General features: G+C 37.7%; 1 protein-coding gene across 1 annotated transcript; it reads right to left on the bottom strand.

Annotated features, from left to right (window-relative positions):
• Window positions 1-1313: 1313 nt before the first annotated feature.
• Window positions 1314-22908, bottom strand: LOC135155490 (uncharacterized). The gene is made up of 22 exons (XM_064104610.1): window positions 20838-22908; window positions 20285-20467; window positions 19584-19741; window positions 17781-17815; window positions 16627-16962; window positions 15987-16237; window positions 15312-15440; window positions 15037-15199; window positions 13646-13679; window positions 12361-12629; window positions 10269-10299; window positions 9749-10008; window positions 9237-9347; window positions 8275-8592; window positions 7642-7890; window positions 7151-7480; window positions 6566-6783; window positions 5871-6005; window positions 4022-4175; window positions 3491-3524; window positions 2756-3045; window positions 1314-2079 (listed from the first exon to the last, which is right to left on the bottom strand). The coding sequence occupies exons 1-21, from the start codon at window positions 21828-21830 to the stop codon at window positions 3042-3044; spliced, it is 4395 nt and encodes a 1464-aa protein (XP_063960680.1). The 5' UTR covers window positions 21831-22908; the 3' UTR covers window positions 1314-2079; window positions 2756-3041.
• Window positions 22909-25423: the final 2515 nt, after the last annotated feature.

Genomic DNA, 25423 nt, shown 5'->3' with positions numbered 1-25423 from the left:
TAACATACCTGTAATATTAACGTAAGAGAGAAAAAATGATTTTGAACAAATCTGTATTTTCATGATATTTAGAATTTTCCCCGAATGCCGAGAATTTTCCCCTTAAACTCTATTATGTACAATATAAAAGCAGAAATACACTAGTAATTGTGTAGCCACTCTTTATGAATAAAGTGCTGTCTTAAACATGTATGCTAACGACATATAAATGTATGTGATAAATGCTGGGTTTTTTTTCTTCAATATGGCTGCCATATGGCTGTCTCTCTACTGCTTCTACTCATCATCTCTACTTGCCGACTCAAGCCAGCAACTCCTCATCCATCCTAATACTCAAGCTGTTTTTTTTTCAGGACTACTTTCAAGAAAAGAATACTCTACTCTCAAATCTCCACTTTCTCGCCTATCCAATCCCCTTTCTTCCTCTTTCCACTGTTTCTACAACACTCCACATGGTGTACCGTAAACCACATCAGCGATTGTACATGCCACCATGCAAACCTTCAAACATCTTAAAGATAATATAATTGTGATGTGTGAAATATTGTCTGAAACATAATCTTTAATGAAATAACTAATTGTTGGTTTTTGCTGAGAGCTGTTAAGAGTATGGAAATACGTGACGTTCACAAATTAAAGTATATGTAAAATTCAAAATAATACCCAATGAGTATAACTATATAAAAAGAATTTAGATTAAAATTCATATATAAGCATTTTAAGGACTGTTTGAAATTTAAGAACATATGAAATTTAAGAAAAAAAGTATGTGTTACATTTTCAATAAGAGCCACTAAGAATTCAAATGGAATGCTCCCCAGGGAGTGGAGAAGGTACATACATTGTATGCGGGCATGCAAGGATCCGATGACCGGGGTAATAAAATGTCTGTAAAGCGCTTAGAGAGGTCGTTCCGATGTATTAAGCGCTATATAAATGCGGAATATTATTATTATTATTATTATCATTATTATAAGATCTATACTTATATGGAAATTCAGAAGTAGGGAGATGTATGGAATGTATAATGAAACGGGTAAAATATATACATATATAAAATTCATACTATTCAAAGAAGATATATATGTATATATATATTATAAACGACCGTTTAATATTCGCTCCTCAGAGATTTGTTGTTGAGTGAATTTCATCCCTGCAAATCAAATTTTAGTGATGAGACATTCGCTCGTAAAATTGTGTTCACTCTCAATTCAATCCAACTTTAGTGGACATTGGGTTTGATACCAATGTCAGTAGAATGTAAGAAGCGAGTGAAAATTTACTCATTCTATTTTTTTCTTTTCTTTTTTAGTTACAGCGAGTTGTACATGGTGTTTGTATTTGATAAATTTAAATCAGTTATTTATTTTAGGGGACTCACATAAACAAGCGATGCTTTCCAGTGAGTTCCCTTTTTCATTTATGTTATTCATATTCTGATTTGTTCCTACTTACTTTGTAAATTTATTTGAAGTGAAGAATAATAAATTCAATCAATCAATCAATCATGGCATATGACAATGACTAGATAGAGAATGGGAAGAAAGCCTGAAGTTCTGGGCTCACTCACGCATGAGGTGTTCACACTGTGTAATCTCTGTAAAACTTCAATTATCCGCCTGATATAATAGTGTTTTCTTCGACAGATTATATAATAATGTTTCAAAATATGATAGAAAATGTATAAAATGTAGATGTTACCACTACCAATACTACATAACTAGGCCTACTGTGGTTGGCATGATTGTTGTCATTAATGTTATTAAAATTATATTTTTTGGAAAGATAATCACCCCTTCAAATCATGAAATATGTGCTCTGGTATTAACATTATGCCACATTTCGATATGAATGATCTGTATTAGATGAAATTAATAGGTGAGTTATAACTTCAGAGATCATCAGGTTAACCCGCTGGCTCTGGACTCTCGAATTTCCATAGGCTTCGTACAGTGACCATCCAATTCTTGAGGTAACGGCTTAAGAGTCTGGAGGTCATCGGAATTGTCGTTTTCTATTTCTTTGACTCAAAACTTTTCACGTGCTGAGGAACGGTAGGCCTAGATGAGCCAGTCTCTAAATAGACAAAAAAGTTTGATAAAATTGGAACAGTATTGTAAAGGCATATGTCTTTCTTTCTGTCAGACCAGATCGCTTTCGAAGCACATGTGTTTCACACGTTGTGTTATTTCAGACGTGTAAGAGCAAATAAACTGTCTAAAGGAAACAATTTTTCTTTCCAGAGTGTTTACTAATGTTGACACATGGAATGGATTGTAATATTCAGCTAGTCCAGATGCAGCCACTTCGAGATTTTCCCCCTCAATGTTCTCACTGAGCTCCGTGCACTCGTTTCCTCCACACACTATACTTGCCCACTGATCGCGACCCCAAGATTTACCTTCGGGAGAGGGGAAAATTCGAGGGTTGCGCGATCAGCTAGTGGACAATTACGGTGTGTGAAGGAAAAACGTGCAGTGGATGATGCGCAGTGAGAGTGGAGGGGGAAATATCGAAAGGCCATCATCTGGACTAGTATTAAGCTTTAAATAGCTGTCATTATAAGGAAACCTCTCGATACAATTTTCAGTATTTTTTAGATGTTCTATGGGCAGATGCTCAATTTCACAGCATTATTTCATGTAATATTTTAATGGTATTTTTTGTCATTTCTCAACATATTGCCTGTTAATAAAATAAATACATATATACACAATAAATAAATATTGAGGATAAAACTAGCGGTAGTTACCTCCATGCAGGATAGTGTCTGTTACATATCCTAGACCAGCATCTTTTAGGGCTCGATAAAGCTCCTTTACCTGCTCACTAGGTCGGACTCTTCGTCTCCAATCACTTAGCATCTCAACGAACCCCGATCTTGAACATTTCTTAGAAGAATCTGACCGATCGAGGTATTGCTCTACGGTTGACTCTGAGAAACCAAGATAGCCGCCAAGGGAGTTTGCATCACTTTGCTTGGGAATCACGTCAGCCAGGCTTTCGATAAGATTGTTAGATAAGCAGCTCCATCGGCCTTATCTGTTATATAGTATATTCATAATGTTTACAAATATATTTCCATAAACAAACAACGTCAATTATTCTTTGTTTCCAAAAGAAGAGTGTAGTTTCACTATGTTTCCTACCCCCGGGTATAATATAATTTTGTTGGGTTTTTGATTGGGTAAATTTTATTTTCGTATTACTATGAGTTATATCTTACATGAAAGCGATTATGTTACTATTATTACTATTTTCTGTATTAATATTTCTTTTACTTCACTTTTCCCCAGGATTGCCAAAAGCGACTGGACTATAAAAAGGTCTATCTAAATATGAAATAATATTTTGCAGTCCTAAAAATCACAAGGCACGTCTTGTTTGCATTCTAGATCTGAATTGCTCTAAGGATGAAAATGCATGCCTCGGGTTCATATTCCAAATTACGTTACATTTTATTTTCCAAAAAAAGAAGAAAACTTACGAAACCCTGCGATTGGTCGTGTAATCCGGTTCATCTGATGGAAAATGAAAGAATATAGCAGAATATTATAAGGATCGTTATCATTATCAACATTAGTGGTGAAGCAGTAGTAGTATTTGTAGTACTATCATTATTCTGAGGAGTTGATTTGAAAATCATAAGATCTATCAAAGAGTAACAGAGTAACCAGCTGACCAGTATGTTCTTTTATAAATCAAATTCATTGATGATCTGTTTATGTAGTACAAGGAATGATCACGTAGGTACATTTTATTTTGGTAAAATTGTGGTAATAGTTATAAGAAAATCGTTATTCATGGGGGAGTGAGAATCGTCTTACTTATTAAAAAAAAATAATGTCAAGATCACATTTCTAATTCAATTGGCAGGACCTGTCTTAATTTTAGAAGTTGACGGTATCTACATGTATATTCACTATTATCGCATAAAGAACATCAACTGCCGATACTTCATGCAATGTAATTTAAGTTAAAACCAGCTTGAATTTGTTGCTGAAATATGTTATTGTACCTTCTATAGCTACGTTGAATTCTCTATCAGATATGGGCTCGGCTCTTTCCTTTATTGCAATGCGAATATTCTTCTTCCCATTTTCTTCTTGGGTAAACTGAAGCATGAATACGACAGGGCTGCACTGACCATTTAATACACCGCTGAGGAGTATCTTTGTGGGAGAAATATTATAAAAAAAAATCTATCAAGAAACCCATTTTTAAACTTTTTAGTTAAAGTACTTATATTTCTTGTAATATCAGGTTTGATGGAAAAGATTATCAAACTTATTCAAATGACTATAAAAGTGGATACAAAGTGGTGACAATTAATTTCGAACATAGTATATCTCAAATACATGGCAATCTTTCCACTTTCAATGTGGATTTGTTCGGTTTGCTAGCTTGAGAGAGAAGATGTAGAGATGAAACGCATATATGGATATTGATAAATCTTACAAAGAAATTTCTTATATACTTTTTTAACTCAAGACAGGGTGCAAAGAAATAGCTTTGCATATCAACAAGGATATACAACGAAAATTGTCATGTTAAAGGGGGAGTGAACTATGTGTGGTCTCTCATTGACTGCGTGATATAAATACATAGACTTCAAAAATATGGTTGCAAGAATTTACTAATACTACAGAGATTTGATTGACCTATAATTGTATTTGTATAAAGAAACTAAAATGTTTTGAGAGGAAAAGTAAATCGTTTTGCTACTTGGTAGCATAATTATTGCGGTAAAAATGTATTGAGTAGTTAATTAGCATGTTACCATTCAAGTGGGTCTATATTACTAGACTACACTAGGATTATGGGTCAGGAAACTGGCCAGGTATGAGTAGTGGAGGACTCGAGATGGCGCTATTGGTTCGTATATGATTTAAATGTTTAAAGCAGGGGTTATTAAACTACGGCCCGCGCAGCTTCTCAATCTGGCCCGGGAGACTCTGCTTGGTTTTTTTTTATTACTTTTAAGTCACAATATGAAACATATCTCAATATGATTACATTGTGTATCCATTAAACCGTAGTTTTCAGTCAAATAAATTTGACTTTTAAACAAAGTTTAGCGGAGTCTTTTCTGTCTGTTCGAACTACTTTCTTATTAGATGACCAGCGCTATTCTCACCATTATTGGATGTACATAATACAGGTGCGAAAGTGCATTTTCCACAATGAACATTTTAAAGAACTAACTCATACTGCAGTACCTTGACAGGGGCCGCGGAACGGTTTTCAAAGTGGGGGAGGGGGTGTGGCCATGCAAAAAATCACGGCTGAAGGTCCCCCCCCCTTCCGCGGCCCCTGCTTGACCAGTGAACATTTGCACCAATGCCTTCGTCTGGCAATTACATCTTTTGTGCCAAGGTTCAAGCAACTTGTTGCTGACAGTGTCACTTTTCCCATATTGAAAGCGATTATGAGACTGACATCCTTGTTAGAGTCTACAACAGAGATGCTCTATTATTCAATCTACTCTTACTAAAAAAAATATTGATACTTCAAGACATTATCTGTCTCCCCAATACCAGGTATGTGTTGGTACAATCTAGATTCCTTTTAACAAAGTACTACAATTTTGGTATCATTAATATTGACTCTCGCTGTATTTTGATTTTTTTCTTCTAATTTTGCCTGCGTTCCATATGAAACTGTTATAAATTTGTTTGATGTTGGATAAATGCTCCCAAAATAAGGGCCAGACTGCACAAGAGAGCATCTGGGACCCTAACCGCAAGGGTCTTTCCACTTCACCCTGGCCCTTTCAGGTTTACTTGGAGTCTCATCTGGCCCTTCAAAGAAAACGTTTGAGAACCCCTGGTTTAAAGTATGTTTGAATTTGTAATAAGGCGCATTACCATTTGGTTTTGTTGCTTCGTTTCTTCATGACAAATAACCGTCAGGTGCTTTGATTTTGACCCAATAGAGAACTTGAATTCCTTCTCGACTTGGCAGTAAGGTTTAGACGAAGTAAGCTCCCTCTTGATTATATCCTGAAATATTGAAAAGGTTAAAGCTTTATTCACAAGAATTTCTTGATAATCAAGGTTAAGTCTTAAAATGGTAAGTGAAGTGCTCATTTATCATGTAATGGTATGGTTCAATAATGTCCACAACTTTTTCCATCTGAAATCTAAGATATTTTAAGGGTACAAATTGATCCACAGTAATTTCTTTATGGTGAATGGCAAATGGACTGACTAAAGTGCTACATTAAAAGGATTATGAGGCTTCATTATTAAAGGAAAATCAATTGGTCACAGATGACTCTTGATTGACACTAATGTTAAAGTAATTATCATGAAGTCTCATTAGAAAACTGCTGTATTCTTGTCAGAATATCTGGAGCTGAGATGCGTCATCTTTTTCTGAGAACAACTGTTCGTTGCGGCAGAGATGTTGCCCATATTACGAATTACGGCTGACGAAAATCGTTAAAGGAAAGCTATAAAGGAATTTCACTTTTAATCTGTAATTAACCGTAATAGTTGTGCACAGTTTAAAGTGAAGTTAGGATATTCAGAAAAAAAATGATACAAATTAATTGTAATACCTGGACATATGTCATATATGGATGGATAATGTACACGCTTAGATATGGTTGCTCCACTTGTGCCTTCATAGTAGGCTGGAAGACCAAGCATGTCAGTTGAAGATCTCGAAGATCCTTTGAACACACAGCCAGAACTTCAATATGACGTGTACAAAACTCAATCGTAGATTTTGAGATTCGTGAATCGACTCTCGTCAACATTCTGCGACCGAATTTTCCTGAAGTTTGGAAAAAAATGGACTTGATATTCTAATAATTAATTTCCATCAATATCAGGTTTATCTCTCTCTGGCACTTAAGTGATGGGAAAACAAATGTATTTTACAATCACACATTTTTCTTGTTCATCAGTTAAGCATTTTCTTTAACTTCAGTGTATGCATAAATTGGTTATATGGTAGCAAGTTCGGAATGACAAGAATTGGGTAAAGATATGATTCTTAATTCTTATTTTTTTCACCTGATGTGATAGTGGCCACCAACGGGTTGATTTCTAATTCAGAAGCTACACCCGTTGTATTAAGAGTGGATATACAGTACTCTGCAATTAACATTAATTAAACTATTTTATAACAAACGTTATACCTTGCCCGGCCTTGGTGTACATTACAGCGGTAGAATCGTCGTTGTTGAAACCCATACAGTGTGGTAGTACTATCGATGCCGGCTTGAGAAGTTCTTGTGTGAGAGAAGTCTCTATGACGGGAGTAACAAGAACTTCATCGTCGCGTATGGGAAGTCTAGGAGTATTGCGGAATGATACACGGACGGTGACAGTTGATCCAATTCCCTTTCGAATAGCTCCTTCAGGAACAGATACAGTAATTCCAAGTTCATCGAGGGTAATGTTCCCACCCTTATGATCAAGGATGCCATGTGAGATGAAAAACGGGTAGGTTGACTGGCATTTGAGGCCTAAAGAGTGGGGGGGGGGTGATCAATATAACGAAAACACGTAGAACATGCTCTTTTTTTAAATACAGTACTTATTCAAAGACTTTCACAATTATAGCAATATCAATTTTTAAAAATGCTCTCGGAGTGTTGGAATAGCGGGTTTGTTGTAAAAGAATCACCTTTTGCTATGATGTCTGCACCGCCGAAGCGAAAAGCCTGAGCTATTGCCAGAAGCCTCTCCCTGGTTCCACGTTTGTTGGACCATTCTATCAGCATTTTTAGGGCAACGGGAACAACCATGTAAGGTGTAAGGGCTGAGGATGTGTTAAAGAACTCCATGACGCTGGTATGGTGTACATCCAAATGACGAACTAAGTCTAGTAGGTCTGCGTCAAATCGAATGAGTTGTGCTATTTCTTCATAGCCCCCTGCCAGGACAGGTAAGTAGAAATACATGAGTTCATATAATTTATGATGCAATAAAGTTCCACAAATGCGAATGAAAATGAATAAAGAAACACATGACAGATTACTTGTTAACAGGGCTCTAAGACCAACAAGATTAGAAAAACAAACGGCTGAAAGGCCGATTAACCGTGAAAGAGTTATTACATGTAGCTATGCAACCCATGTTAACACATTTAATCTCCAACCAATATGTTTATTCTCTTGATATGAAATACTCTTTTCGTTCGAAATTAAAACATTCGGAATAAGAAGAATTGAAAGGGCAAGCGTTTCTAAAATTTGAAAGTGTTTCTTTCATTCAGAGGTCGATAATTAAAGAAGCTTAGAAAGAGATTTCAAACAACCTGTTTTGTCACCAGAGATGTTGTACTTCTTTAATAACTTGTTGAGTTCATCTTCCTTGACTCCTTCTTGTAAGCCATTGTGCCACATTCGTACTATCTGCTGCGCTGTCTCACGTAGTAAGGAAGGACAGTGCTGAGTGACGAAACCAACTATGCTGATGTCATCGATATGAAGCGTTTTTCCAAGTGAACGTGCTGTTTGTAAGGATTTGACATGACGAGCCACACTACAGAGTTCTTCTGTGTTTGGTATTCCGCCGTGTTGCTCAAGATCCTCACGGGTTTCCTCATGCTTACAAGGAGATCCACTTGGATAATCTTTAAAATCAATTCGTTCCTTATTTTAGAACCGTATATGTGCATACGATTTATGATCAACAAGATAAAGTATGTTTTGGATCTGTAATACTTAGTTTCTAATTTTCTGCTTTTTTTGCGATTGTATTTACTATTAGCTTCTTAACAAATCAAAACAATATTTTTTTACCAATGATAGAATGGGTTCCTTTTCGAAACTCCAAGCGCATTCAATGCTCTCTCTCTCCGATTAAATCCCATTAAGAATAGCTTAATAAACAAGATATATATTGATATATATATTTTTAAACTCCGTTCTACATAAACAAAGTTCAGTCGTACGAATACAATGAATAATCAGTACTCACTGCAAAATTATATTTTCATACATGATGTGCATTTCAACGCTTTTGTTTTCTTATGGTAATGCAGTTTCCCATAGTATAACGATGTTATATCTCTCTCCATTTCTACCCTGTTAAATTGATACGAAATTGTGCAATATACAATGAACTCATAAAACTACAACAACAAAAAAATCATTTTGGGAAAAATTATGAATTTGATTTTTCTCTCTTTTTTTTTGTATTTTTTAGATGGAGTTCATTGTACAATGTCGATAAAACGAAATTTCAAACACCTTAAAATCATTCGCATCTGCTTACCCGCTCCTGAAAAGTCAATGATCTCCATCGTTTCCTTTTCGCTTTCGAGCTCAGTTTGCTTGGCTCTTTCCACAACAGCCTGTTTGGGAACTGCAGAAGTATTTTCTTCTTCTAAAATAAAAATTGTTTGTAATATATCAATATATTATTGAAAAAATTAAATAAGCGTACTATTCAAGCACAAAGGAAGACAGGTTACATTCTTAGAAACTCTTCTCTGGTGTCCTTTATCTACACGGACATATCCCCATTTGGTTAGAACGTAGCATATTGCACAGTTTTTCTGCTTGCGCTGACAGCCAATATTATCGACGTTAAATAACTGATATATTGTGCAAAGTTAGCCCTTTTTTCACGGGAGAATATGAAATTTCAATCGAACCCACAGGCTGTTCAAATTGCAATCCATTTGTTTTTTCTTCTGTTACTTAAATCCAACTCTAGTGAACACAAAGGACAAATTTAATTAAAATTTTGCCATTTTACAAATGTCTTTCTGTTGTTTCCCATACCTTCGATATTGTCAGCTTTCTTTACCGATTGGACAGAGTCCCAAACCAGTTTCAAAGTCTCCACTGTCTTTTCTCCGGGCGGCTGTGATGATTTCCATGTAGAAAGCATCTGGATGTTGGTTTCCCTCCTGTTAGCAAATGTCCGGTGTTTTATGTGTTCAAGCTTTACCTTTGTAAGACCAAGCTTCCTTCCAGTCTCGAAGTACTTCTCTGGTTTTATCTTTCGGGATATATCAAGAAGCACCTTGTCTGGAATTTCACTGTAGAATTGTAAAAAGAAGTTAACAAGATTTTGCTTGAATTGTCAATTCATGATTTTAATGATGTAGTGAGTGCGGTTTTTTATTCTTGGCATGCGAGTTGGTAAGAGGTAGTTTACTCGTCTTCTTTGAATCCGCAAATACCTGCGATCTTCGCACATTTTAATCTATGTTGGTGCAGAACATTACCAACAAATAGGATAAGTTTACTTATATAGAACCAATCTAAAAATTCACAAACTGCGAAATCAGGTGCTTACCTGGCAGAACTTGTTTCTAATGCACAAAGGTCTATATCGGGAAGTGAAGAAAGAAACGAGAGAACAGGGTTTCAGTTTGCACGAGATCTGAATATACTACTACTGGCAACCCCATCGAAGCAAACCATCCACACCCGAGCCCCATGTGCACCACACTGAAAGGATAGGCAAACAAATTAATGCACACTGTCCACACCCACACCCTCACGAACACACAGGCAAACACATCCATGCAAATTGCCAAATCCCACACCATCATGCACCTCCCCGAAAACATATACAAACACACCCACGCAAATTTCCCCACCCACACCCTCATATACCATCCCGAGAACAAATGCAAACGCACCTACACAAACTGCCCATACCCACACAATCGACATCATCACAAACACATCCATGCGTAGTGCCTACATCCGCATCCTCATACACCATTGCGAACACACAGGCAAACACATCCACGCAAACTGCCCCCCATACACCCTCTCCCTCATTCACCACCCCCAAACACACATGCAAACACACCCACGCAAATTGCCAACACCCACACCATCATGCACCTCCCCGAACACACAGACAAATACATGCATGCAAACTGCCCCACCCACACCGTTATGGACCATCCTGAACACACAAGCAAACACACCTACACAAACTGCCCACACCCACACAATCGTCATCATCACAAACACATAGGCAAACACAATTTACGCACAGTGCCTACACCCAAATCATCATGCACAATCCCTAGCACATAGGTGAACACCTACACGAAAACTGCCCACACTTACCCATTCGTAACCGGTTCATTTCCAATTGGTCTAATACCAATTCGTCCAATTACCAACTCGTTTATCCTTTGGTCTATCATCAATGACCCCACTATCCACATGGTCTAATTGGTATTTCGTCTAATAAAAAAAAACCATTTAGTGCATACATCATTTTGTGTTAGGCGAAATGAATAAAAAGAAAATGGGTATTAGACCAACTGGTTATTAGACGAAATGGTCATAGACGAACTGGTGACTAGATGTAGTAATTACTGGACCAATGGTTGCTAGACGAAATTTTCATGGACGAATTGGCATTAGACTAAATGAAGGTAGAACATGTGATGAGTTGGCAATAGACGAATTGACAGTTTACCCACGTAATCATCCCGAACACACAGGTAAACACACTAACGCAACTGCCCTAGCCCACACATTCGTTACTATCCGAAACACACTGGCAAATACATCCACGCAAGCTTCCCACACCCACACATTCGTCACCATCCTGAAAAAAGAAGGGAAACACACTAACGTGCATATAGGCACACTCTCTTCACCACGTCCTCGTGTGCTACACCGAACATGCAGGCTAACACTAACACACGCACACTTTAAACATCCAAAGCCCCATGCACCACCCAGAGCAGACGGGCAAACACATCCATGCATTCAGGACACATAATCATGCCCTATTCCGAACACACACGTAAACACACCCTCCCAAACTACTGCACAACCACACCCTCACGCACTATCATGAATACACACGAAAATACACATGCACACTGCCTAAGCCCACACTTATTCACTGTCTGGTGACAGGGCCCTTAATGCCCTGTCATGTTGTTCCGTGCAAACCTTGCACGCGTAAACTTTGTGACCTTCTGCGTGTGAGTTGCGTGCCAGATACTGTCAATGCGGCCGACCTGCGAACGATCTGCGTGTAGCAGAAAGAGTTAATACCCGCAAGTCACACGCAAGGTTTCCACGGAACGATGTGACAGGGCCTGCATCCACACAGACTTCCTCGTGCACCTCACTCCACCTGCAAACACACAAATCACACGCCTTGCCACACACTGTCAATATGCACACTTTCCTGCACCACCCCGAACACGCAGGCCAAGAGAGTCACGCATATCTACGCATATTCCCCACACGCACACCCCTGTACCTGCACCACCCTGAACCACATAGGCCTATACTGAACCATTTACTGGCCAAAATGCGCACACTACCCAGACACCCTTGAATTCACACGTACGTATACAGAAAATTATCAATACACATTCGCACTTCTGTCATCATTTCCATACCTTCAGTAGGGGAATCCAGTGTTTCCATGATTGTGATGAGTTCTTCCTTCGCTGCTTTACCAGAGGTTTGTGTCTGCCGCCATGTAGCTAGCATGTCATATGAGGCCTGCTGTCTGTCTCTGTTTCTCTGGTATTCTATAGAATCCAGCTGTGTGATCGGGAAACCAAGGGCTACCCCTAAATCATAAAACTGATCCACTGTCATCTTTTCAGCAATGTTGAGGATATTAACATCCTGGAGGTCACCTTTTGAGACTTCTTCAACCACCCTAGAAGAAGCAGATGAAGGTTTTAAAGGGAAGTAATCAAAGCTGGACGAATGTTATCCGCTTATGAATTCTTATTAAGAATAGTTGACGGAAAAGGTATGTACGAATGAAAGCGTGAGCAGAATACATAGGTAAAGGTAAATATAATGGACAATTACTGCCCCCATCAACATAATTTCCCCGTTTGATGGTTAATCAAACTTTAAGTCACGCATTTTCACATTTTCGCTAAAATCGTAGTTCAAAGTAGTATCGAACTGTCTTGTAACCCACTTCGTTTATTTAAAGGATAAGTCCAACCCAACAAAAAAATGATTTGAATAAAAAAAGAAAAATCAACCAAGCAACCCACTGAAAATCCCATTAAAATCGGATGCAAAAAAAGAAAGTTATGACATTTTTAATATTACAAAAACAGTATGCACATCCAGGTGGGTATGCATATGAGGGAACTGATGACATCATCCACCCACTATTCGTATGTATTTTATAATAGGAAATATGATATATTCCAATTTTCTTCTCGTTGTCATGTGGTACAAAGTTGTATTCCTCCCTGAACATGTATTATTACCATTGTTATAACATATTGTGGTTCGGTAAAGTTGTTCCTTAATGTCAAATCGGTGAAAATTGAAATATTGTATAATCCCCCCCAAAAAAAAAAATAGTGAGTGATGGACTTCATCAACTCTCTCATTTGCATGTCACTGAGTTCTATATACAACTGTTTTGTGAAAAATAACCTAAACTTTAAAATGTCATAGCTTTCTTATTTTAGATCCGATTTCTATTAAATTTTCAGCGTTATCTTGTTATATTTTTCTGTATTGATTCATATCAACATTTTTCTAGGGTGTACTTGACCTTTAACTTTATTTGTGTGTGTTGTTATAATCGTAACGTTTGTTGCAGGAATACCGTTCCCTATCCCCATTGGTGGGGATTTTTGTACAAAGCCTTATAATGATATGATTCAGAAAGGAAGGGTAGAATACAATAAATATGCATCTTACCGTCCAAAGGGAGTGGGTTCCAAATTCCATTCATCTGCCGCAGAAAAAAGGCAAAAAAAAACACAGGTAACAACTTGTATTGACATCATACGTGTAAATCAACTGCTGGCTAAAAGGAAGTAAACATTCGATTTTAATGAGTTTGAACATTATAAACGAATATCCATGAATAAACACTTAAGAGAGGGGTACCAATTGCAGAAATAGATATATTGGCAACACATTATAGAAACTAAATTACAGATTAGCATTTAATTAGACTTTTAGAATTTCAGTTTCTTATTTTGTAACATCCTATGCAAGCATTTTTCCATTATCGGGAATTTAAGAGAGGCAATCAAATGTCATTTTCTCAAAAAAAAGTTACAAATTGATTTCATTGTTCCTTCACCATAGCAATAGGCAATTTATCACACACTCACTCTTAAAAATAAGTTTTATTTATCATAATAATGATGTTTATTATGCATCAAAACATTCTTGGCAGCCAATGGCTGAATTGTAAATGTTTGTAAAAAGATTCACATACAAATTGAACAGAACAGTAAACCAAATATACAAGATAAAGAATATATATATATCTGAAATATGATTACTCAATATACACAAGAAAGGGTGGTTTCCATCCAACCTTGCAAGGATAACTGGAAAAGGGGGCAACATTTGATTGGTGGGACGGTATGAAGTTGATTAAGCAATTCGAAAAACCATATTAAACTGACGGAAAGAAAGAGAAAAAAAGGAGACAAAGGAGAACAAAAGCGTATCCATGGGCATAGTTGTGTGGGATTGTTGGTAATTGAATTAAATGGGGTATAAACAAACAGTATAAAGATACAAAAACCACTTTGCAAAGCTGAATGGAGCATTAAACAATGACGTAAGCATGAGACTTGGTTCGAAACTTTAAACTAAACTTGAACAATAAAAAATGGAAATCTCTATTATGACGTCCGAACTCAAAATTCCGGGTCGTGTTGTCCAGTTGTTAGAGCATTGGACTCATAATCGCAAGGTTGTGAGTTCGAATCCCAACTCTGCCATTGTTTCCACTTTGAAAAAAAAATGCCCAAGAGTGATATATGTCGTCTATTACGTCAGCCAGTATGACTGATCAACCTAAACGTAAAATGTTTCCAAGGTAATTGGATATATCAGCTTGGCATTTACCGGCAAAATGCTGTCCTGCCGAGTTCCTACGGGAGTTACCACAAACAGAAACAGAAACATATATATAACTTTCTTAACCTTTAATGGGTTTTCGTCCAACTTTGCCCCTTTTTTCTGTTATTTTTTACAACAAACCTTTCGTCATGGTAAACTTGCATTGCAATTAGTCTGATGGTTCTCCCCACTTTAAATCAAAACAACACTGCAATGACCATACATACCAGCGCATCTGATAACAAAGGCGAGTGATACTGAAACATCGACCCCTTTCCCTGACTGGGCAAGTATGACTGTAACTCGAAGGTCCGTGTCATCTTCATGCATTGGCACCGGGAGCACAATTGGGTGTTGCGTTCTTCTTTGAACGTCTTTGAGAAGGAGAACCTGCCGTCCACAATGAAAAAAAAAGAGGAAAAAGTGTAAGTTTTAATTTTGAAGAGGATAAAGACTTAACGTTTCATTATAAACACAGGCTAATATAAAACAAAACAAATACCTTCTCGTCCACGGCTTCGCCACCTCGGAAGGATGTCACACTGACATCCCCTGCCTTGGAGGCAATACTGATGGGCATAGAGGGATGGGCCTTGTGATAACACTGCTTCTTCTCCTCCTCTTGAATTTCCTGTTGAGCCAAAACGAATTTGGATGTAAAAAAAAAGATCTATTAGATCCAAAATGCTGCATTGTAATTTCACTTACATTTGAAGATGAGGGGATTTATAGTTGTTTGAAATGTTTATTTATTCAATAATAATATATAACTGAAAAATTAAAGAATGTGACAACAAACGGATAAGCAAAAATAATTGAAAATGTAACTCTTGTACGAATATAAAACGTAATACTAGTACACACATAGATCGGATGATAGGATCCATGTAGAAAATATGCAACTGTCTTTTTAACATTTACACCATGATTTAAGTACTAAAGTATCCGAAAATCCGCACAACGGGTCCATATCAGGGGCCGCGGAAGGGGGGGGGGGGTTGGCAGGCTTCCACCCCCTCCCAACCTTTGTTTAAAAACCGTGTACAAAAACATAAAAATGACCATATTATGATTGTGATTTTTGCATGGTCAGCCCCCCCCCCCCCTCACACACACTTTGAAAAGCGTTCCGCAGCCCATGCATATCCTCTGACATCGTTAGACTTGGTATACCTACCACATCCATTCCAGGAATATCCTCATGAAGACGAAGGTGGACACCAATCTCCTGTCCTCTTTTTATTCCATCTGGAGTATACGGTGTGCACATGAATCGGCGTTTAATCACATGCTGCTCAAGGGGAATAAGAACCCACCACTCAGCACTGTGGTCGATATACAGCTCAAGGTGTCTCTTGTAGACCTTGCAGTATGGTGGCTTGCCAGCTGGAGAGTCGGATGAACTGCTTCTTGAAGTTCGTGGCAGATCTGGGTTTGAGGTCATAAAAAATACATTTGCTGTTAACCTCTTTGGTAAAACTGAGTGTCTAGTCCTTATACAGAAACAAAACAGTGTCCTTAGCAGCGCTCCTTCAAATAATTATATGAATTTAATACAAATAAAATTATAATAAAATTAAAAACATGAATAAAATATAGTAATAAATCATCAATTGATCCATCAGTCAAACTACCCAACTTATAACATCAGGATTTTTTTTTATTACAGGACAGTCGATTTCTTAGCCCTTCTAATTAACTCAGCTTACGTGATGTAAGTAAAAGTAAACGCAAGTTTGTGATTATTAATAATCATCATTTCATGGATCCAAGTGATGTTCAGATATTATAAAACTTTACCCTCACTATAAACTTACCATTCACTGAATCCCATTCATATGACACAACATCTGGCTTTACTTCGGCTGGGTTGGCAACTAGTGTGGCGTGAGGTATCCTGATCTTAGCATGTTTGAGGAAAACCATGTTTGGAGGATCACATCTGATCCCGTAGCAGGCCACAGATTCATCATCTTGGATGTCTACGCTTGGAGGGTCTCGAAGGAGGGTTAGTGTGATCTCTCGTGATTCTCCCTGAAGCAAAGCATTGGGTGGGATGTACATTGACAAGCCATGGTCCTCTTGTAATATATCCTGAGATATATTTTTGTCGACTCTGACGCGACTTGCAGTAGATCCAGCTTCTTTTTCAGCTTTGTGTAATAACCATTAGGTAAGAAATATTTATTTAAAACAAAAATCAAGATATATCCACTAAAACCCTTAATAACATTTACAGCCAAACTTGCCACTCCTGAATAATCGATGTTATAGACTCCTAATTGCTCAGAAACTTGATATCATGATGGAAAAATCGAATGCTGATTCCGCTTAAAGCGGAGTTTCATTATATATATATATATATATAAATAAATATATATATATGTATATATATATATATATATATATATATATATATATATATATATATATATATTTAATCAACAAACCCCGGTTATGCTATTGATTACGACCTTCACAGTGTCGCGGACGCTTTCTATTGAAGAGAAGAATAGAAACGGAAAAAACTGTTAAACCAACAAAAATATCATAGTAAATTTTGCTAACCCGTTATTGTTTTAGGTACATTCAAAAATTGAAAGAAAATGTCTGCACATTTTAGTACTCTATAATAAAGAAAGGGTTAGATTGATTTTCATTTACACAGTAGCAAAACAAAATTGATAAAAATAAGTTTTAATATTATTCAATCAATCATTTGAAGAATCTGCAATATAGTGTTCTGTGATGATGTTTTCTTTTCTGTCAGCGGCAGGAATATCTCGATTGTGAGCCGTCAAAATTATGATAACCGTAATAACTTAGGGCTAATCATGATTATGGTGATAATTGTGCTTTTACCAGTTTTTTACTACAAACATTTTAATGGAATTAATGGTCGGTAATTTAATGTTATGTATTTTTCGATTTCATAGGAACATGTAAAACATAAATGTACGAGACTTCTTACCTCGATAAAACTTTATGTCTTCAAGGGAATTTAATCTGAAAAAAGGGGAATAATTCCAATATCAATGGTACAGTATTAATTATCATTTTAAATATCAGAAGTATATCTTTCAACAAAGATAATTTATTTATAAACTTATTCATAGTTTATTTATAAGCTCACAAGAGTTAGATTTTTATTTAACTCTTAGCACTTTGTGCGCCTCGAGCACTCTACAGAAGGGGATTTAACGCTTTATATTATTACTATTATAATTATTATTATTATTATTTCCATTGTCCACAACTTGATGTTCTGTTGGTATATTAAACAACAACCGGACTTCTTCCAGAAATCTAGGGTTATTGTTCTATATTCTATCAAATGGGTCCTCTTCTCATTGTTCACTTCTCTTTCTAATTCAAGACCTTCCGTAAGATATTATTATTATTATTATTATTATTGTTATTATTATTATTATTATAAACAATGCCAAGTGCCCAACAAACAAAGTAACCTTATCGCCCTATTCGATAAGTGTACATGAATTTAAAAAGACACTTCGCACAGGTGGAGTCCGACCACTTGACTTTATTTTGCTTCATCAGGTGCCAAGTGGTTTACAGCGCCTCGTTGCAGTGGCGTATGCCTGTTATCATAGGGGGAGGGGGCAAAGCCAGATTTTTCCCGGTAACTCCGTCTAGAGTTAGGGACATCGCTAGGATTTCAGTTAAGGGCCGGTAATGAGCACCGGTGGGGAGGGGTGCAGGGAAGGGGCGTGTCCCCCGCGAGAAGCGTGGAAGCTCGATCCGACATTCCTGTAAATTGTTCCTTGTCTGCTCCCGCTTATCTTAATACGACCTGTGCCTGTTTTAGGGGGGGGGGGGTAGAGCCAAAGTATTTCCCGGTAAAAGTCCAGATGTATTTCATTTTAGGGGGCAGTAGTGAGCACGCACAAGTGGCGAAACATCAAACACTTAACTTGCTTAATACTGAGCGCGCGAGGTGCTCCCTGTAGGTGAGGGGGTTCCCCCTCCCACAGAAAGCATGGAAGGCCCGACGTTTTCTTCGAATTGTTCCTTGTCTGCTCCCGCTCCTCTCACATTCTATGCCTGTTATTGCGGGGGGGGGGGATAATCCCCGGTAACTAAATTTAGAATCAGTGGCGTTGCAACGATTTCATTTTAGGGGGCGGTGCTGAGCACGCGAATCGTAATGCGCGCACAAAACGGCTCTGGGGGGAGGTGCATGAAGCGAGTGTTTTCACTACTTTCAGTATAAACTTACGTTGTCTAATTTCATTGGCACTACTTAATCATTAAAAATGATGGGGCTTATCAATAGATGAACAAAAGCAGTGTAAAGAAAACCCGAATTGTTGTATTTGTAAGATAGAAAGACAAGAGCACTGAACGCGATTGTAAAGGGACATTTTTTTAATGGGAAAATGGGAATCTTTTGGAGGTTGTTGATAGAGTGGGGGTACTTCATCTGGGAGGGGTACCCCTCGGTCAGTGGGAGTATAATGGTTTTTGGTTGCAAAGTCTGAGCACTGGAACATGAAGATTGTTTGATATAGAGTAAAAGTGAAAACTATTTGTAAAGCAATAAAACATGATAAACCTAGTATTTATTTCTATTGTCGTTATTATTCACCATTATTATCATTGTCATCATGAATGGATATAAGATAAGTTATCGAAGATATTTTGAATCTTTTAAAGGAATTTTCAGGTCTTTTTGTACATGAATTGTGTATAGAATAATTTAATACATGTATGTACATAAGGTTTTACAAATAAGAATTTTAGTATGAAAAATTACCTTGACAAAATCATCTGTCTGACCACTTCATCCTTGGCATATTGGATTGGGAGTTTACCTGACTTATCTTCCACATCTATCTTGGCTCCGTTGTCAAGGAGATAGAACACTAGGGCTTTCTCAGGAGCAAGTTCTCCGCCGTAAAATTCATCAGAAATCTTAAACATACCAGAAAAATGCCCCAAGCTCAAGCCACCAGACATAATATAGGCTTAAATATGTGAACACACTAGAGTTCGTTTTGAAGAGTACTGAAACATTTTTGAAAATATATTGTGTCATTTAATTTTTTTTTAAATCTATATCTATTTCTTAATCGTTAATTTCGGGAGGGGTAAGTTGGTGTATCATACATAATTACGAGCTGAAGGAAAACTATTATGAGTGTCCATTCTAGAATAACATAGAAACAAAAGCTCTTGCACCTTCCCTAAAAATCAATCTATAAATAAGTAAAAATTTGAAAAAATAAAAAAATACACTCACACACCCGCATAAACCAAGTTACGTAGCTTGCAAAGTTGAGATCAATTACAAGTTCTAGAAAGAATTATGGATACCCAGAGGGATTCGTTCCTCAAAAAGGCGAAGATTTATGATGGATAACCTTGATAATCATATTAAACAATGAAACTTGTATAGCTTATCATCTTGTACATGGTTAGCTTATTCGTACGCTGACAATGTTGAATGCTACTCACCTTTCTTAGTGTGTCACTATATTGCACTTTTCTCTCCGTCCTGTCGCAAAGTTTGATTGCTTCATGAAGACACGTCTGACCGTCTGCTGACTGGACATTGAGATCCGCTCCTCGATTGACTAGATACTCAACAACAAATGTATGACCCTCTTGTATCGCATTATGAAAATAACTGTTGATGACCTGGGCAGAAATCGTTTTCAAAATGTCTTCTTAACCGTATTGAATAATGAATAGAATATAAAGAGATTTCTTTTTAATTTCAAAATTCAAATCATTTAGGGCATGAAAACTCTACTATTCTATCATCACCATTTTCTGTTTCCTATTGCTTTTTTTTATCTGTTTGATGTTTTAATCTAAGTTTGAATTTTAATGTTGTGTTCAATGTTTAGTTGTTGTGTTTGATGAACTAGTTCTGTTTCAGTCGTGGCAAAAAACAAAACAATGGAGTAAGTTTGGTTAAATCGGGTGATTAGAGGTGCTAAATAAAATATTAAACTACTTATCATGCATCAAAATAGAGAATACGTTATCAGTATGAAGAGCCTACCTCGGATGGGGAACACGTGGCTAGAATCCCAGCGATTTGTTCATACCCAAACAGCAAAGACAGTCCTAGGGGAGTCGTTCCGTGGATGCCGTCTAGTTCAGGACGCGCTCGTGGTGCCAATAGAACAGGAATGCTATTTTGGCGACCATCCTGCACAGTAGAGAGTAATTTTGCACAACCATTAGCGATTCCCCTGTCGGCTTTAGCTCCTTGGCCTATCAGATAGTCAATGACTTTAACATGGCTATTCTGGACAGCAAACAGCAGTGAAGTGTGACCATCATTATCTTCTTTATTCACCTCGGCTTTTTGATTAACTAGATGCATAGTGACACCAAGGTGTCCATTCGCTGCTGCAAGATGTAAAGCGGTCAACCCGGTCTTATCCCCTCCATTCACTTTAGCTCCTTGACCGATGAGATATTTAGTGATTTCTCGATAGCCATTCTCTGATCCAAAATGTAATGCAGTTCGTCCAGTGTCATGTTTAATATTTATGTCGGCATCTTCACTGATGAGACATTTGGTGATATCATGGTGGCCATTCACAGCAGCGATGTGCAATGCAGTCCATCCCGTATTATCCCCTTTATTCAAACTAGCTCCTAGTCTAACGAGGTATTTGATGACATGAATATGACCACTGTTGACTGCACTGTGTAATGCACTCCAATCAGTTCTATCACCATTATTCACATCTGCACCATGACTGATGAGATATTTAGTGACATCAAGATTGCCTTTCTCAGCAGCAATGTGTAAAGCAGTCCAACCTGTAGTATCCCCTTTATTCACATCAGCTCCTTGATTGATGAGATATTTCATGACATCTAGATGACCATTCTGCACTGCAAGGTGTAATGCAGTCCCACCACGCTTTCCCTCTTCATTTACCTCAACCCCTTTACTAATAAGGTATGATGTGATATCAATATGTCCATTCTCAGCTGCAATATGTAATGCAGTCTGACCTGTAACCTCTCCTTTGTTCATATCAGCTCCTTGAGTGATGAGATATGTGGCGACTTCAACATGCCCCTTCCTAGCTGCATAGTGTAATGCTGTCCAACCGGAGTTATTCACTCTATTCACTTCACCACCTTTACTAATAAAATATTTGATGATATCGAAATGACCACTTTAAGCTGCCATGTGGAATGGAGTACAACTTGTATTATCCTCTTTATTCACCTCTGCTCCCTGGCAGATGAGATGCTCAGTGACATCAAGATGACCATTCTGAGATGCAATGTGTAATGCAGTACTACCATTATAATTCCCTTTGTTCACATCAGCTCCTAAAATGATGAGATGCTTGGTGACATCAAGATGTCCATTCTGAGATGCAATGTATAATGCAGTACTACCATTATAATTCCCTTTGTTCACATCAGCTCCTAAAATGATGAGATGCTTGGTGACATCAAGATGTCCATTCTGAGATGCAATGTATAATGCAGTACTACCATTATAATTCCCTTTGTTCACATCAGCTCCTAAAATGATGAGATGCTTGGTGACATCAAGATGTCCATTCTGAGCTGCAATGTATAATGCAGTACTTCCATTATCATTCCCTTTATTTACATCAGCACCCTGGCTGATGAAATGTTTGGTGACATCAACATGACCATTCTGAGCTGCAATGTGTAATGCAGTACTTCCATTATCATTCCCTTTATTCACATCAGCACCCTGGCTGATGAAATGTTTGGTGACATCAAGATGACCATTCTGAGCTGCAATGTGTAATGCAGTCCAACCATCTTTTTTCTCTCTATTCACATCAGCTCCTTGACTGATGAGATGTTTGGTTACATCAAGATGACCATTCTGAGCTGCAATGTGTAATGCAGTCCAACCATCTTTTTCTCTCTATTCACATCAGCTCCTTGACTGATGAGATGTTTGGTTACATCAAGATGACCATTATCAGCTGCAATGAGTAATGCAGTCCAACCATCTTTTCCTTCTCTATTTACTTCAGCTCCTTGAATGATGAGATCTTTGGTTACATCAAGATGACCATTATCAGCTGCAATGTGTAATGCAGTCCAACCATCTTTTTTCTCTCTATTCACATCAGCTCCTTGACTGATGAGATGTTTGGTTACATCAAGATGACCATTATCAGCTGCAATGAGTAATGCAGTCCAACCATCTTTTCCTTCTCTATTTACTTCAGCTCCTTTACTGATAAGATGTTTGGTGACATCAAGATGAACATTCTGAGCTGCAATGTGTAATGCAGTCCAACCATCTTTTTTCTCTCTATTCACATCAGCTCCTTGACTGAAGAGATGTTTGGTGACATCAAGATGTCCATTCTGAGCTGCAGTGTATAATGCAGTACTACCATTATCATTACCTTTGTTCACATCAGCCCCTTGACTGATGAGATGTTTGGTGACATCAAGATGACCATTATCAGCTGCAGTGAGTAATGCAGTCCAACCATCTTTTCCTTCTCTATTTACTTCAGCTCCTTGACTGATGAGATGTTTGGTGATATCAAGATGACCATTATCAGCTGCAATGAGTAATGCAGTCCAACCATCTTTTTCCGCTCTATTCACATCAGCTCCTCGACTGATGAGATGTTTGGTGACATCAAGATGACCATTATGAGCTGCAATGAGTAATGCAGTCCAACCATCTTTTCCTTCTCTATTCACTTCAGCTCCTTGACTGATGAGATGTTTGCTGACATCGAGATGACCATTCTGAGCTGCAATGTGTAATGCAGTCCAACCATCGTTTTGCTCTCTATTCACTTCAGCTCCTTGACTGATGAGTTGTTTGGTGATATCAAGATGACCATTCTCAGCTGCAATGTATAATGCAGTACTACCATTATTAATCCCTTTATTCACATCAGCTCCTTGACTGATGAGATGTTTGGTTACATCAAGATGACCATTCTTAGCTGCAATGTGTAATGCAGTCCAACCATCTTTTAGCTCTCTATTCACATCAGCTCCTTGACTGATGAGATGTTTGGTGACATCAAGATTACCATTCTCAGCTGCAATGTATAATGCAGTACTACCATTATTAATCCCTTTATTTAAATCAGCTCCTTGACTGATGAGATGTTTGCTGACATCAAGATGACCATTCTGAGCTGCAATGTGTAATGCAGTCCAACCATCGTTTTGCTCTCTATTCACTTCAGCTTCTTGACTGATGAGATGTTTGGTTACATCAATATGACCATTCTGAGCTGCAGTGTATAATGCAGTACTACCATTATTAATCCCTTTATTAACTTCAGCCCCTTGACTGATGAGATGTTTGGTGACATCAAGATGACCATTATCAGCTGCAGTGAGTAATGCAGTCCAACCATCTTTTCCTTCTCTATTTACTTCAGCTCCTTGACTGATGAGATGTTTGGTGATATCAAGATGACCATTATCAGCTGCAATGAGTAATGCAGTCCAACCATCTTTTTCCGCTCTATTCACATCAGCTCCTCGACTGATGAGATGTTTGGTGACATCAAGATGACCATTATGAGATGCAATGTATAATGCAGTACTACCATTATAATTCCCTTTGTTCACATCAGCTCCTAAAATGATGAGATGCTTGGTGACATCAAGATGTCCATTCTGAGCTGCAATGTATAATGCAGTACTTCCATTATCATTCCCTTTATTTACATCAGCACCCTGGCTGATGAAATGTTTGGTGACATCAACATGACCATTCTGAGCTGCAATGTGTAATGCAGTACTTCCATTATCATTCCCTTTATTCACATCAGCACCCTGGCTGATGAAATGTTTGGTGACATCAAGATGACCATTCTGAGCTGCAATGTGTAATGCAGTCCAACCATCTTTTTTCTCTCTATTCACATCAGCTCCTTGACTGATGAGATGTTTGGTTACATCAAGATGACCATTCTGAGCTGCAATGTGTAATGCAGTCCAACCATCTTTTTTCTCTCTATTCACATCAGCTCCTTGACTGATGAGATGTTTGGTTACATCAAGATGACCATTATCAGCTGCAATGAGTAATGCAGTCCAACCATCTTTTCCTTCTCTATTTACTTCAGCTCCTTGAATGATGAGATCTTTGGTTACATCAAGATGACCATTATCAGCTGCAATGTGTAATGCAGTCCTACCATCTTTTTTCTCTCTATTCACATCAGCTCCTTGACTGATGAGATGTTTGGTGACATCAAGATGACCATTATGAGCTGCAATGAGTAATGCAGTCCAACCATCTTTTCCTTCTCTATTTACTTCAGCTCCTTGACTGATGAGATGTTTGCTGACATCGAGATGACCATTCTGAGCTGCAATGTGTAATGCAGTCCAACCATCGTTTTGCTCTCTATTCACTTCAGCTCCTTGACTGATGAGTTGTTTGGTGATATCAAGATGACCATTCTCAGCTGCAATGTATAATGCAGTACTACCATTATTAATCCCTTTATTCACATCAGCTCCTTGACTGATGAGATGTTTGGTTACATCAAGATGACCATTCTTAGCTGCAATGTGTAATGCAGTCCAACCATCTTTTTTCTCTCTATTCACATCAGCTCCTTGACTGATGAGATGTTTGGT

Source organism: Lytechinus pictus, chromosome 9 (genome assembly GCF_037042905.1).
Source record: "Lytechinus pictus isolate F3 Inbred chromosome 9, Lp3.0, whole genome shotgun sequence".
In the NCBI taxonomy this organism is placed as follows: Eukaryota; Metazoa; Echinodermata; class Echinoidea; order Temnopleuroida; family Toxopneustidae; genus Lytechinus; species Lytechinus pictus.
This window is presented reverse-complemented; position numbering and strand designations above follow the sequence as displayed.

What these genes read in the sequence shown, in the direction of transcription:
- LOC135155490 (XM_064104610.1), bottom strand. Translation starts at nt 21,830, where the DNA reads ATGAACAAAGGAGAGGTTACAGGTCAGACTGCATTACATATTGCAGCT. An exon ending in AGACAGATGATTTTGTCAAG is followed by an intron (nt 17,816 to 19,583) that starts GTAATTTTTCAT and finishes CCCTTTTTTCAG; the next exon opens with ATTAAATTCCCTTGAAGACA. An exon ending in GCGAAGCCGTGGACGAGAAG is followed by an intron (nt 15,200 to 15,311) that starts GTATTTGTTTTG and finishes TGTGGACGGCAG; the next exon opens with GTTCTCCTTCTCAAAGACGT.